The 13,858-nt window shown below is 44.9% G+C and overlaps 1 protein-coding gene across 2 annotated transcripts in view; it reads left to right on the top strand.

Annotated features, from left to right (window-relative positions):
- nfkb1 (nuclear factor of kappa light polypeptide gene enhancer in B-cells 1) overlaps positions 1-13,858 on the top strand; it is a 97,498-nt gene that overhangs the window by 18,414 nt on the left and 65,226 nt on the right. For both annotated transcript variants that reach the window (XM_078564647.1, XM_078564730.1), the window contains exons 2-3: positions 5,741-5,786; positions 10,704-10,794. In XM_078564647.1, coding sequence (XP_078420773.1) covers positions 5,745-5,786; positions 10,704-10,794 — 133 coding nt within the window. In that variant the 5' untranslated portion in view covers positions 5,741-5,744. The remainder of the gene's footprint in view (positions 1-5,740; positions 5,787-10,703; positions 10,795-13,858) is intronic.

Raw genomic sequence — 13,858 nt, 5'->3', positions numbered from 1 at the left:
GATTTCTTCTCCACCGATGCTGCCAGACCTGCTGAGTTTTTCCAGGTAATTCTGTTTTCGTTTTGGATTTCCAGCATCCACAGTAGCTTTTAGCTTTTTGTTTTTAACTAATAAAACTAGCTAGCCATGTGTTTAAAACCACGAATGTGTATTCTTGATATGAATAGTTCACTTTTCTCAAAGGTTCAGAATTCCCCCAGAGGTTAAATATCAAAACGGTTTTAAATTACTTGGATACTTTGGAATTGGAATTGACACAGATTTTGAGAGGTGAAGAATTGAATGATTGTTTTCAGACTCGGGCTTATCACCAGGAGACGGAAGTGGAAAGTCAGGAGAAATATAGAGGCTCATTGGAACATGGGATGTTTAACTCTAAGTACCTTATAAAGCAAAGTCTATAACATAATTTAAAACCATTATCTGAAAAGGGAAGAAGGCAAAAGGGTTTGACAAGGTGCCACACCAAAGGTTACTCGACAAAATAAGAGCTCATGGTGTAGGGGGAAACATATTGGTAATAGACAGAGGATTGGCTAGCTGACAGGAAGCAGAGAGCAGGAATAAATGGGCCTTTTTCTGGTTGGCAAGCTGCTATTAGTGGAGTGCCACAGGGATCAGTGCTGAGGCCTTAACTACTTACAATCTGTATCAATAAATTGGATGAAGGGACCAAATGTCTGGTTGCTAAATTTGCTGATGACACAAAGATAGGTAGAAAAATAAATTGTGAAGGGAACATAAGGGGTCTGCATTGGGACATGGGTAGGTTAAGTGAGTGGGCAAAAATTGGCAGATGGAGTATCATGTGGGAAAATGTGAACTTGTCCACTTTAGCAGGAAGAATAGAAAAGCAGCAAATTATTTAAATGAGGGGCCAAATGGCCTACTCCTGCTCCAAATTCATATGTACGTATGTGGGGTCCAGATTGAGTGGATAGGAAGGACCACTTCCCCTTGATTGAGGCACCCATAACCAGGGAGCAAAAATCTGGGTAAGAGGTAGGAGCTTTGGAGGGAATTCGAGGGAAAAATTTTCACCCAGAGGATGCTGAGGGTCTGGAGCTCACTGCTTGAAAGAGAGGTAGAGGCAGAAACACTCAACGTTTAAAGTTGATTTTGAATTGATTTGCGCATTAAGTGCCATAACCTACAGGACTGCAGATCAAGGGCTAGAAAGTGAGATTATGCTGGAGAGCTCTTTGTCAGTCAGCTCAAACTCGATCAGTCAAATGGCCTCCTCCCTTGCTGTAAATTTCAATGATTTTATGAAGTCAGACAGGGAAGCATGGTGTTATAATGTGTATTATATTGCATATTGTAATGCGCTATCGTGTGTATTATATTGTCTATCATAGTACGTTATAGGGTGTATTCCACAACTAAAACATTGTCATTTGATAAGGTGCCATATCAAAGATTATTGTGGAAAATAAAAGCTCATGGTATAGGGAGTAATGTATTAGCTTGGATAGAAGATTGGCTAGCTAACAGGAAACAGTAGTTATAAATGGGTCATTTTCTGGTTGGCAGGATGTGACGAGTGGTGTGCCACAGGGATCAGTGCTGGGGCCTCAACCTTTTACAATTTATATAAATGACTTGGATGAAGGGACCGAGGTATGGTTGCTAAATTTAAAGATGATACAAAGGTAGGAAAGTTAGTTGTGTAGAGGATGTAAGGAGGCTGCATATGGATATAGATAGGTTCAGTGAATGGGCAAAGATCTGGAAAATGGAGTTTAATGTGGGAAAATGTGAAATTGTCCATTTACACAGGAAGAATAAAAAGAAACTTATTATCTAAATGGTGAGAGATTGCAGAGCTCTGAGATTCAGAGGGATCTGGGTGTCCTAGTGCATGAATCACAAAAGGTTAGTGTGCAGGTACAGCAAGTAATTAGGAAAGCTAATAGAATGTTCTCATTTATTGTGAGGGAAATTGAATATAAAAATAGGAAGATTATGCTTCAGTTATAAGGGCATTGGTGAGACCACATCTGGAGTACAGTATTGGTCGTCTTATTTAAGGGAGGATGTACATGCATTGGAAGCAGTTCAGAGAAGTTTACTAGACTTAATACCAGGAATGAAAGGGTTGTCTTATGAGGAAAGGTTGGACAGGCTAGGCTTGTATCTGCTGGAATTTAGAAGAGTAAGAGGCGACTTGATTGAAACATGCAAGATCCTGAGGGGTCTTAACAGGGTGGATGTAGAGAGGATGTAGAGGGAATCTAGGGTCACTGTTAAAAATAAGGGGTCGCTCATGAGCCATGTCCACATCTATTCCAGATGTTTTCAGGAGCACATTCTATGCACCAAATTATAAAAAAAGAACTTGTATTTTTCTTAATATGTCTCTTTGAAATGTCCCAACACATGTACATATATTACTTTCAAGTTTAGTCACAGTCATGTAGGTAAATATGGTAATCAGCCTGGGCACGCCAATGAGGAAGCTTAACAAATAGACTAATTTAATGTTGATTGCAGGATAAATTTGGTCAGAGCCCCCGAACAACTTCCCTGTATTTCTTCAAAATGGTGGTCCTGGGTCTTTTACGTTCACCTGAGGGGGCAGACAGGGCCTCAGTTTAACAGTGCGGTGCTCCCTCGGTACTGACCCTCCGACGGTGCGGCGCTCCCTCGGTACTGACCCTTCGACGGTGCGGCACTCCCTCGGTACTGACCCTCCGTCGGTGCGGCACTCCCTCGGTACTGACCCTCCGTCGGTGCGGCACTCCCTCGGTACTGACCCTCCGACGGTGCAGCACTCGCTCAGTACTGACCCTCCGACGGTGTGGCACTCCCTCGGTACTGACCTTCCGACGGTGCGGCACTCCCTCAGTACTGACCCTCCGATGGTGCGGCGCTCCCTCGGTACTGACCCTCCGACAGTGCAGCACTCCCTCGGTACTGACCCTCCGACGGTGCGGCACTCGCTCAGTACTGACCCTCCGACGGTGTGGCACTCCCTTGGTGCTGACCCTCCAACGGTGCAGCGTTATTTCAATGTCAATTGTGTATTTAGGGTTGTTAAAGACCCAATTGACTGCCACAGTATGGTGTGAATGCTATAATGCACCTTTAGAGTCAGATTCACGCCATGTGTGATTCCTGTTTTTTAAGGGGCAGCTTGTCGGGGCCCTGAGTCTCACCTTAGCAGTTAGTAGATCTGTTACTGCTGGGAGTGCTCATTTGAATGAGCAGACCATCCATTTTAAAATCATATGAGTTAGAGGCCTTTCCTCAGCTGCTGAGGGCTACACTTTGTCCCTGGCCACCGCCCAGGGCTATAAAGCATCTGAGAGAGATGGGCTTTGTGGTCTCACTTCTCCTGGGAAGATGTGTAAGTGTGCATCATTAACAGTTTCAGGTTATTTTGTGGCATGCTGCCTACCCATTATTAGCTCAGTGCATGCCAGTCTGGATGCTGTGCTCATTCTGCCAACCACCCACCCTACAACTAGACTAAAGCTTTATATGCACAATGACATTGTCGAAGAAGTTGTCTCCTTCATGAATCCTGCCGCCTTTGAGGTCCAGCCAATCTGATGGTCCCCCTACATCCCTGAGTGTGCCCTGTCGCTCACTGGCACAAGATTGCACATAGTGAGGCCTGACTCACCCTGGCCACCCTCATGAGGTCATTGAGCCTTTTCTGGCATTGGGACCATTTCCTTCTGACCAGCCCAACACTGCTGACCTCCTCGGTCACCTCCTCCCAGGCTGCACGTGTCTGACTCGACTTCCTCCTCTTTCCAGGGGTCGGCACCAGTTGCCCACGTCGGTCGGAGACTGCACTTAGGAAGGCTCTGAGCGAGTCCTTATTGAATCTGGGGACTGGTTTGGCCTTTCTCCCTTGCCTCTCTGCTCGCTCCAATGGTGCAGACATCTCTGGAGGGAAACATGCAACAACTGGACAACTCCTCCAGGCAAAGACGTGGTTACCTTATTCAGGTTAAAAAAGAATGCTACCTCTGATCAGTACCATGGTTTGGAGCAGAACTCAAAATATAAGATGCACTCACTATAGAAGCTGCAACGTGCCCAATGACAAACTATCCTGCGAAGATTGAAGCGATCCTGCAATTGCTGGGCCCTCTGACATTGCCTTGTGACAGGGAGCCCTTTAAACCACTGGCCCTGACCTCATTCGGGGGCATGGCCAATGACCTGGGAGGCCGGACAACCCACCCTTCAGCTCTGATTGGGTGGGAGGACGGCCTCAAACCCGCCCTAAGCCCCAATTGACGTTTTATCAGGCACATTCCAAAGGGCAGGCCCGCAAGTCTAAAGGCCGCCGACTTCTGGCTGCGGAACCTCCCTCAGCGCCCAGCGTATTATTCAGCGCAGCTTTTGTTTGCTGTAGAATGGACATGCTGTGAGCGTCTTCCACCTCCCACTGGCTACTATTGGTGTTAATAATCTCAGGGTGAACCTTCCCCATGACACCTCAATCGGTGGAACTCGGGAGATCCAATCTAATCTTCTGTTCACCATTATTCAGTGCTGACCAGTTGTGTTTGACAGATGACCTCCCTCATTATTTCCCTTTGGGAGAATTCCTGTTTCCAAGTGGCAAGTGACCATTTCTCTGAGAGTGGAGAAGTTGGCCTGCATGGTGTCTAGTCTACTCAGCAGTCCTGGTAGCTCCATGGAGGGTTTGAGGAGCTGCCTCTGTGATTGTATTTGGAACCTTCAATCCTGTTTTTCACCAAGTATTTGTTTGGACCTTTTCAAGTATTAACTTTTGCTGGCAATAATATCTTCATGATGTCATGAGTGAAAATGGTCATTTCAATCTACCCCATTTTCTCCCTCATTTCTGATGGCAGTAGTGACATACGGAGAGCATTATATTTGGAATTGTAGGCTATTCTTGCAGCTGGTGTGAATGAGAGTGACTTTTCCAGTCATAGTGTCATCACAGTTAAACCAATTCTGCTCATCCTCCCAGTGTTCTGTTCTCTGGGTAGGGGACATTGCAGGTTAAAACACTCTTTCCATTATACAGCACCTGTAACACTAAAGGCCAACCCAGCAGAGAGGTGCCTGCGTAAACAGTCCTAATCCAGGAAGGGAGAGTTTAAGAAAAGCTTGGTCATAGGGTTAGTCCTGGCAAAGGTTTTTAAAGGAAGGCAGAGAGACAGTGGAGCTTAGGGAAGATGGTACAAGTGGTGGACAAGGGCAAGTCATAGGTATTGAATGCAGGAACTTGAACACGTGATTCAGACGGATGCTTCTAGAGCAACGCTGAGGGAGCACTGCACTGTCAGAAGTGCCGTCTTTCAGATGAGATGTTGAACCTGTGCCTGCTCAGGTGGATCCCATGGCACTGTTTTGAAGGAGGGCAGGTGAGTTTTCCCCACTATCCTGCCCAATATTTACCCCTCAACATCACTTGAAAGCAGATTATCTGGTCATTATTGCTTTTTGTGGGAGCTTGCTGTGCATGAATCATCTGAAATGTCTCCTACATTACAACAGTGACAATGCTTCAGAAATATTTCATTGGCTGTAAAGCGCTTTGGGATGTCCTGAGTTGGTGAAAAGTGCTATGGAAATGCAAGTTCTTTTCCAGTGAGTTAATATTGTTTGCTATTGGGTTGCATTAATGTTCGTAAAGGATTGATCTTCAAATCTTAACCTGATGTTTAAAGTGACCACAATACAGTGCCCGAAATGTTAAATGTGTTTTTTTTGTATTATATGTTTTTTCTTTGCTTCCCTACCCTAGACTGATGATGGCTGATGAGGATACATATCGTCTTGGAGTCTCTGGTGTAAGTGGCTGAGGTTTCTACCTTGTGACATCTTCCTTCTAGTAAAACGTTTAGATTGTAAATACAGTCCAGTTTTTTGAGCAGTGCAGTCTGATTAATTCCGTGTCTCTGGTGTGTATCCCATTCAGTCCTGATGAATGTAATATTTACTACTGTTAAGAAAAGATGTTCTAAATTATGAAAGGTTTGCTGGAGTAAATAAGAGGAAACTGTTTCCAGTGTCAGGAGGGTCGGTAACCAGAGGGGCACAGATTTCAGATAATTGGCAAAAATACCAGAGGGAGAGAGGGGGAGAAATGCTTGTACACAGCGAGTTGTTGTGATCTGGAAGGTGCTGCCTGAAAGTACAGAGGAAAAAGAATTGGATAAATACTTGAAAGGGAAAAAACTTGCAGGTTTATGGGGAAAGAGCAGAAGAGTTGGCCTTTTTGGATAGGTCTTTTATAAAGCAAACACAGGCATGATAGGCCAAATGGCCTCCTCCTGTGTAAGAAGGTTCTAAACTCTGTCAGCCATCAGCTGAATCTAGAAACACGTTGAAATGGTGCAATTCTGAATAATTTGAAAGATATTGAGTAAAGACGAACTGAATGTTGTCATGGTTTAGAACCTCCCCTTTCACCTCAGTACAGAATCAGCACAGGCTTAACGCACTTAAAACCTCTCCTGCTGCCTGCGATGCCCCTGTATGGAATGACTTCTTAGAGTTTGAATACAGCTCCTAGAGAATACAGAATATAACCCAAACTGGTAGAAATTCATTAGAAATTAACAATCTTACCCATTAATAGCTGGTGTAGGAAATCAAACTAAAGCTCCTTCTACCAAATGCTCCAGTCTGTGTTGGACCTCTCGTGGGATTGTTTCTGGTTCTCTAGGTGCCTGAAATGTAAAGAATTTCATCTCCTCAATCATTCCCATCGCTCACTTTGAGCAGTACAAAATCCTACAAGATATCGAGGATCTTAAATCGTGAACATTTAATATTTCTACTCTGCTGCTGCGGTAAATGTGGTTAAGAAACTGTCAGCACAGTGCAGGCAGGTTAAGAAATAGAAGCTGACAATAAACAAACATCACTGAGATATTGTCACAGATATTTTAAACGTGATGGTAGTTGTATGGTTACTAATAATTATCTGTAGATCATCCTAACCATTGAATTTTTAAAAAAATAACTATTTTTGTAGAAGCAACAACAACTTAGCATTTTTGCTATTCCTTTAACATGGTAAAATGTACCAAGGTACTTCATAAGAGCTTTAACAGATAGAATTTGACATTGAACTCCATAAACCGATACAGGACGGATGAGGTGGTAGGTTTTAAGGAGTATTTTAAAAGAGGAGAGAGATAGAGAGGTTTAGGGAGGGAATTCCAGTGTCTACAGCCCAGGCAGCTGGAAGCAAGGCTGCTAATAGTGAGGCAAACGCACTGTGGCAAACACAAGAGGCCAGAATGGGAGGAAAGCAGAAATCTTGGAGGGCTGACAGAGGTTAAGGAGATGTATTGATCGATGATGGGGTGTGAAGCAGTCCATATCTATAAGCAGCAAGACCTGGACAATATCCAGGCTTGTGCTGATAAGTGCAAGTAACATTTGCATCACACAAAAGTCAGGCAATGACCATCCCTAACAAGAGAGAATCTACCATCTCCCCTTGACATTCAATGGCATTACCATCACTGAATCCCCCCATTATCAACATCCTGGGGGTTACCATTGACCAGAAACTAAACTACACCAGCCATATAAATACTGCGGCTACAAGAGCAGGTCAGAGGTTAGGAATCCTGCAGCGAGTAACTCACCTCCTGACTCCCCAAAGCCTGTCCACCATCTACAAGGCACAAGTCAGGAGTGTGATGGAATACTCTCCACTTGCCTGGATGAGTGCAGCTCCAACAACACTCAAGAAGCTTGACACCATCCAGGACAAAGCAGTCCCCTTGACTGGTACCCTATCCACCACCTTCAAACTTCACTCCCTCCACCACTGACACACAGTAGCAGCAGTGTGTGTATCATCTACAAGATGCACTGCAGGAATTCACCAAGGCTCCTTCAACAGCACCTTCCAAACCTGCGACCTCTACCATCTAGAAGGACAAGGGCAGCAGATAGATGGGAACACCACCACCTGGAAGTTCCCCTCCAAGTCACTCACCATCCTGACATGGAAATATATCGCCGTTCCTTCACTGTCGCTGGGTCGAAATCCTGGAACTCCCTCCCTAACAGCACAGTGGGTGTACCTACACCACAGGAACTGCAGCGGTTCAAGAAAGCAGCTCACCACCACCTTCTCAAGGACAATTAGGGATGGGCAATAAATGCTGACCCAGCCAGTGACACCCACATCCCATGAAAGAGTGAAATAATCTGGTAGGACAGTGAGTGATAAGTGGATAATTCCCTGTGGCGTTATGGAAACTGAAAGGCAGAGGTGGCTTTGGGCTGTGCACAAATCCCAGCGGATGCTTTGGTGACCAGTGAGTGCCTGGGCCTGGAGTTAAGGTGCTCAGTTACCTGCCTGTTTGATCGCAGCTGGTGAGTGGACCATGAAGATGGAAACTGAGGGTTTATTCAAAATGAGAAGCTGAGCTGGTCTCATTGATGCCTATGAAATGCACAGAGGGAGTGGGTGCAATCAGCCTCGGGGGTGAAATAGGCTTTGCCTTCAAGTCGATGAAAAATTGTGCAGGGATAAAAGCACAGTAAAATAAAGGATTAAATCAGACGTGAGAAGATTCTTGAAGGAAGGTTTTAAACAGCTTTTAGAAAGGTATCGGATGAATAAAAACTGAAACTAGAGAGTGACTATGGCTGAAAGGAAAACTGAAACAGAGAGGACAGAAACGGAGAAAACTGACCTGATCAGTGCTGAAACACAGCTGGAGCCTGGGGCTTGTTGAAAGGAACTATCTGATTTGTAGCTTCTTTGTTTCAAGGCGTGCTTTCGTAAGAAGTCAGACTTGGGTGGTTAGGAGCCTGTCCTTTCCATGGGGAGCCTGTCAACTCAGAGTGTGGGTAATGGGAAACAGGCCATTGAGGAGAATGTGTCGGGAATCTTTTATGGAAGCTGCTGGCGATAGCTGTAGTAACATTTATTGTGCCTCGGATGGAACCTGTCTGATTGGGTGGCGTAAATGAGAGCAAATCACCATTCAGAGCGAAGACGGGATTTGTTTTTTCTGACAAATCACCGGCTGCTGCTGCAAGGTCATCAACAGGACACCAGCTGTAAACGTGGAATGAGTCAGAATGTTCACTACAATTGGTTGCTTTTGATTGTTGTTTTTCCCCAAAGTTTCCTGCCCTCTCCTCCCACCTCTCAGCTAACACCAGTGTCTGAGGCAGTGCGAGTGCATCACTGCTGACCACCTTCCACTGCCCACTCCAAACGTCTGCTCCTTCCCATTTGGCCGTGAATGGCTGACAGACTATTTGTGTAAGTGAGGTGTAAAGCACTCCTCTCCTCGCCTCACCTGTTAAATGAACAGTTTTTCCAGGGATTGAATCCGAATTGGAGCATTGTGCTCATTATAAAATCAGGCAGCATTTATTAAAATCTTGGTTTACAGCAGAATTCCATTCAGTTTATTATATTTATGTTTCTATTGAATGTCATTCTATCCTTCCCAAAAACCAGTAACTGGGATATGGTTCCACTGGCATATTGAGCTTTGATTCTGTGGATATATTGAGGTTATGATTTCATGGTTATGTTGGGGTTTAATTCCTCCACAAACTTGAGATTGTTCAAATCGTTGCTGCCCATATCTAACTCGCATCGAATCCCATTTCCCCATCACCCCTGTTCTCATTGACCCAGTTTGGCTCCTGGGGAAGCAATGCCTCAGTTGTTAAATTCTCATCCTTATTTTTTCAAATCCCTCACTGACTCCCTATCTCTGTAATCTCTGCCAGCCCCACAACCCTCTGAGGTCTCTGTGCTCCTCTAAGCCTGGCCTCCTGAGCATCCCTGATTTCCATTGTTCCACCATTGGTGGTCATGCCTAGGCCCCAAGCTCTGGAATTCTCTCCCGACCTCTCCATGTCTCCTTCGCTTTCCTCCTTAAGATGCTCCTTAAAAGTTATCTCTTTGACCAAGCTTTTGGTTACCTGCCCTAACATCTCCTTATGTGACTCAGTGTCAAATTTTGCTTTGTAACACTCCTTTGAGGTGCCTTTGGGCCTTTTATTACATTAAAGGTGCCAAATAAACATAATTTGTTGTCAGTAAGTTGGGGTTGAGTTCCATGGGTATGTTGGAACATAGGAGTAGGAAGAGGCCATTCAGCCCTTCCTGTCTGACCATTTAATGAGACCATGTATCTTAATTCCATATCCCATAATATCTGTGGCTTGAAAAACTCTACTAATCTCAGACTTAAAATTATTAACTGAGCTCATATCTGCTGCTTTTTGTGAGAGTTCCACACTTTTACCACCCTTTGTGTGAAAAAGTGCTTCCTCAGAGCTCCTCTGGAAGGTCTGGGTACATTTCTTCTCAGCAGTGCCAAGTGTTGGGAACGGTGTTTCTCAGCTCCACTCTGAGCTTTACCTTTACCGCTTCTCAGTGCTGATTGGATATGCCTGAGCTGGGAAAGGTTGATGTTGGTTGAATAAACTGAATAGCAGCCAGCAGCGAATATTGTATCCACCAGTTTGGACAACACCCCATCTGCAAGTCGTTCATCTGTATCCCTTCCCCCAAACAACCATTTTTACTAATCCTTGTCCAAAGAGGAATGCTCACTAAGGATGGCTACCCACTTGATTTTCATCCAATACCATCTATGATAACTTTAATACCTGGCATAGAACAATAAGTAGTGTTTGTTTTCTGTGTAATTTACAAGTGAACTCTGATATTGACTCTTTCTTTCTTCTCTCTATCTCACCCCATTTAGATTTATGGCATAGACGAGTATAATGCTTTAGACATACCTGCTACTATGTTTAACCCACCAATGGGTCCCACAGACTCTCCACTACAGACAAGTGAGTATCATTGATGATGGATGTTTTACTGGCAACACTAGGTCCTGAATTAAATAATTTAATATTCTTTACAATTTTTGAAATTTCTTGTGTCAGATTTTAAGCATTTTCCACCACAAAATAATCATAAAGAGATGTGCCATCATTCAGACAGGGTTATTCAAATGAATGGTGCATCATACATATCCTGTACTACTTAACTCTTGAACAGAGATTGGAACTGAGACTTTACCTATTGCGAAAGATTGAACAGGCTGAAAGAGAGGGCTGAGGGGTGATGATAGGGGTCATTAAAAATATGAAGGAGGTTTGATGTTTGAGAAGATGTTTCCACATATGGAGGAGCCCAAAACTAGAAGCTATGAATATAAGCTAGTCACTAATAAATCCAATAGGGGATTCAGGAGAAATTTCTTTACCCAGAGAGCGGGGAGAATGTGGATCTCACTACCACAGGGAGTATTATAGATGTATTTAAGGGGGAAGCTGGATAAACACTTGAAGGGGAAAGTGATAGAAGGATAATGTTGATGGGATTATATGAAAAGAGGTGGGAGGAGGTATTACTTTATCCTTTGTATAGTGAAAGCTGAAGAAATGATCTTTTCCAACATCAAGGTGTCATCATTTGTAAACTCTGCTTGCTAGATTGATTCTTGCAATTAGAGGGTTGTCCAATGAGGAAAGAAGTTTTTTTTATTCATTCACTCGGTGACGATGTCTCTGGTGAGGTCAGCATTTATTATCCATCCCTAATTGCCCTTAGTGACTTGCTAGGCCATTTCAGGAGGCAGTTAAGAGGCAGTCACATCACTGGATCTGGAGATAAGAGCCCATGGTGTTGGGGGTAGTAAATTAGCATGGATAGAGTGTTGGATAACTAATAGAAGAGTTGGGGTGTAACAAGCGGAGTGCCACAGGGATCAGTGCTGGGGCCACAATTATTTACAATATATATTAATGACAGGATGAAGGAAGTGAATGTACTATCGCCAAGTTTGCGGATGACACAAAAATAAGTGGGAAGGCAAATGGTGAGAATGACACAGAGTTTACAGAGGGATAAGGACAAGTTAAGTGGGCAAAAACTTGGCAGATGGAATATAATGTGGGAAAAAGTAAGGTTATGCACTTTGGCAGGAAGTATAGAGGAGCTGAATATTATTTAAATGGAGAAAGACTGCAGAAGCTGCCGCACAGAGAGATTTGGGGGTCCTCGTGCATGAAACATAGAAACTAGGAGCAGGAGTAGGCCATTCGGCCCTTTGAGCCTGCTCTGCCATTCAATATGATCATGGCTGATCCTCTCGCTCAAGGTCATATTCCCGCTTTCTCTCCATATCCCTTGATGACCCTAATATGCAAAAAAGATCAATTTCTTTCTTGAATATACTCAGTGACCCGGCCCCCACGGCCTCTGTGGTAGAGAATTCTACAGGTTGACCACCCTCTGAGTGAAGAAATTTTTCCTTATCTCAGTCCTAAATGGCCTGCCCCATATCCTGAGACTGTGGCCCTGGTTCTAGACTCCCCAACCAGGGAAAACATCCTCTCTGCATCTAGTCTGTCCAGCCCTGTTAGAATTTTATACGTTTCAATCAGATCCCCTCTCATTCTTCTAAACTCTAGTGAATACAGGCCCAGTCGAACCAATCGCTCCTCATACGACAGTCTTGCCATCCCTGGTATCAGCCTAGTGAACCTTCACTGCTCTCCCTCTATGGCAAGTCCATCCTTTCTTAAGTAGGGAGACCAAAACTGCACACAATACTGCAGGTGTGGGCTCACCAAGGCCTTGTATAACTGCAGTAAGACATGCCTGCTTCTGGCCTCAGATCCTCCTGTAATGAAGGCCAGACCAGATAAGGACGGCAGATTTCCTTCCCTAAAGAACATTAGTGACCAAATGATGCTGGTTTCATGGTCACCATTACTGAGACTAGCTTTACATTCCATTAACTGAATTTAAATTCCTCCAGCTGCCACAATGGGATTTGAACTCTTGTTTGTATCCAGGTCTCTGCTTTGCTAGCCCAGTAATGTAGTCACTATGCTACTGTCCCGTTTTAGATTGAGTAGAATGGGTCTGTATTCTCTGTATTGAAATGTACAAAATGCTTAGAGAGCTTGACAGGGCCGAGAGACGGAGAGTGTTTCTCCTGACTGGAGAGCCTAGAACATGGGGTCACAGTCTCAGAATAAGGAATGGGCCCATTTGGACTGAGATGAGGAGACATTTCTTCACTCGGAGGGTTGTGAATCTCTGTAATCCTCTACCCTTGATGGTTGTCAATGCTCCATCATTGAACACATTCAAGGCTGAGGTTGGTAGATTTTTGGGCATGAAGGGAATTGAAATTCATGAAGATGGTGAAGGAAAGTGATGAGATAGAGGGGCAGCATGAATGCTGGAATAGGCCCATGGGGCTGTGTGGCCAACTCCTGCCCCTATTTCTTAAGTTCACATGTCCTTCCGTAGGCCATTGCCTCAGATCAGTGCTGGACGGTGGCCTTCAAGATACATGATTTTTCTTGGCTCTTACAGTCGTGACCAGCTAACGCTTCTCTCAACTCCTTCCTATTTGTGTGTCCTTTTATTTTGTATAAAGTGGCTGCAGCGTTTGACCTGCTGCACAGCAACTTCAAAAATAATGTTATTGAAACTCTTTCAGACATCTTGAAGATATAATAAACTGGAATTTCTCTTTTTGTTCCTTTTCCTCTGTCCTTCACTCACTCTGACCTGCACACACTTGCTTTCTCTTGTCCTTTCCTCCCTCCCTCACTTTCTCTCGCTCCCCCCGGCAGATCTCCCTTCTCCCCCTGCCACTCCCCCCCCACCCCCACCCCGGCCGTTTCCCCCTCCCCCTCTCCCCCCCCGGCCGTTTCCCCCTCCCCCTCTCCCCCCGGCCGTTTCCCCCTCTCCCCCCGGCGGTCCCCCTCCCCCCCCCCCCCCCCCCTCCCCACCGGTGGTTTCCCCCTCCCCCTCTCCCCCCGGTGGTTTCCCCCTCCTCCTCTCCTGGCGGTTTCCCGTTCCCCCCTCCCCCTCCCTCTCACTGTCTGT

Source organism: Cetorhinus maximus, chromosome 1 (genome assembly GCF_964194155.1).
Source record: "Cetorhinus maximus chromosome 1, sCetMax3.hap1.1, whole genome shotgun sequence".
Lineage (NCBI taxonomy): Eukaryota > Metazoa > Chordata > Chondrichthyes > Lamniformes > Cetorhinidae > Cetorhinus > Cetorhinus maximus.
The sequence above is the reverse complement of the archived record's forward strand: the minus strand, read 5'-3'. Positions and strand labels throughout refer to the sequence as shown.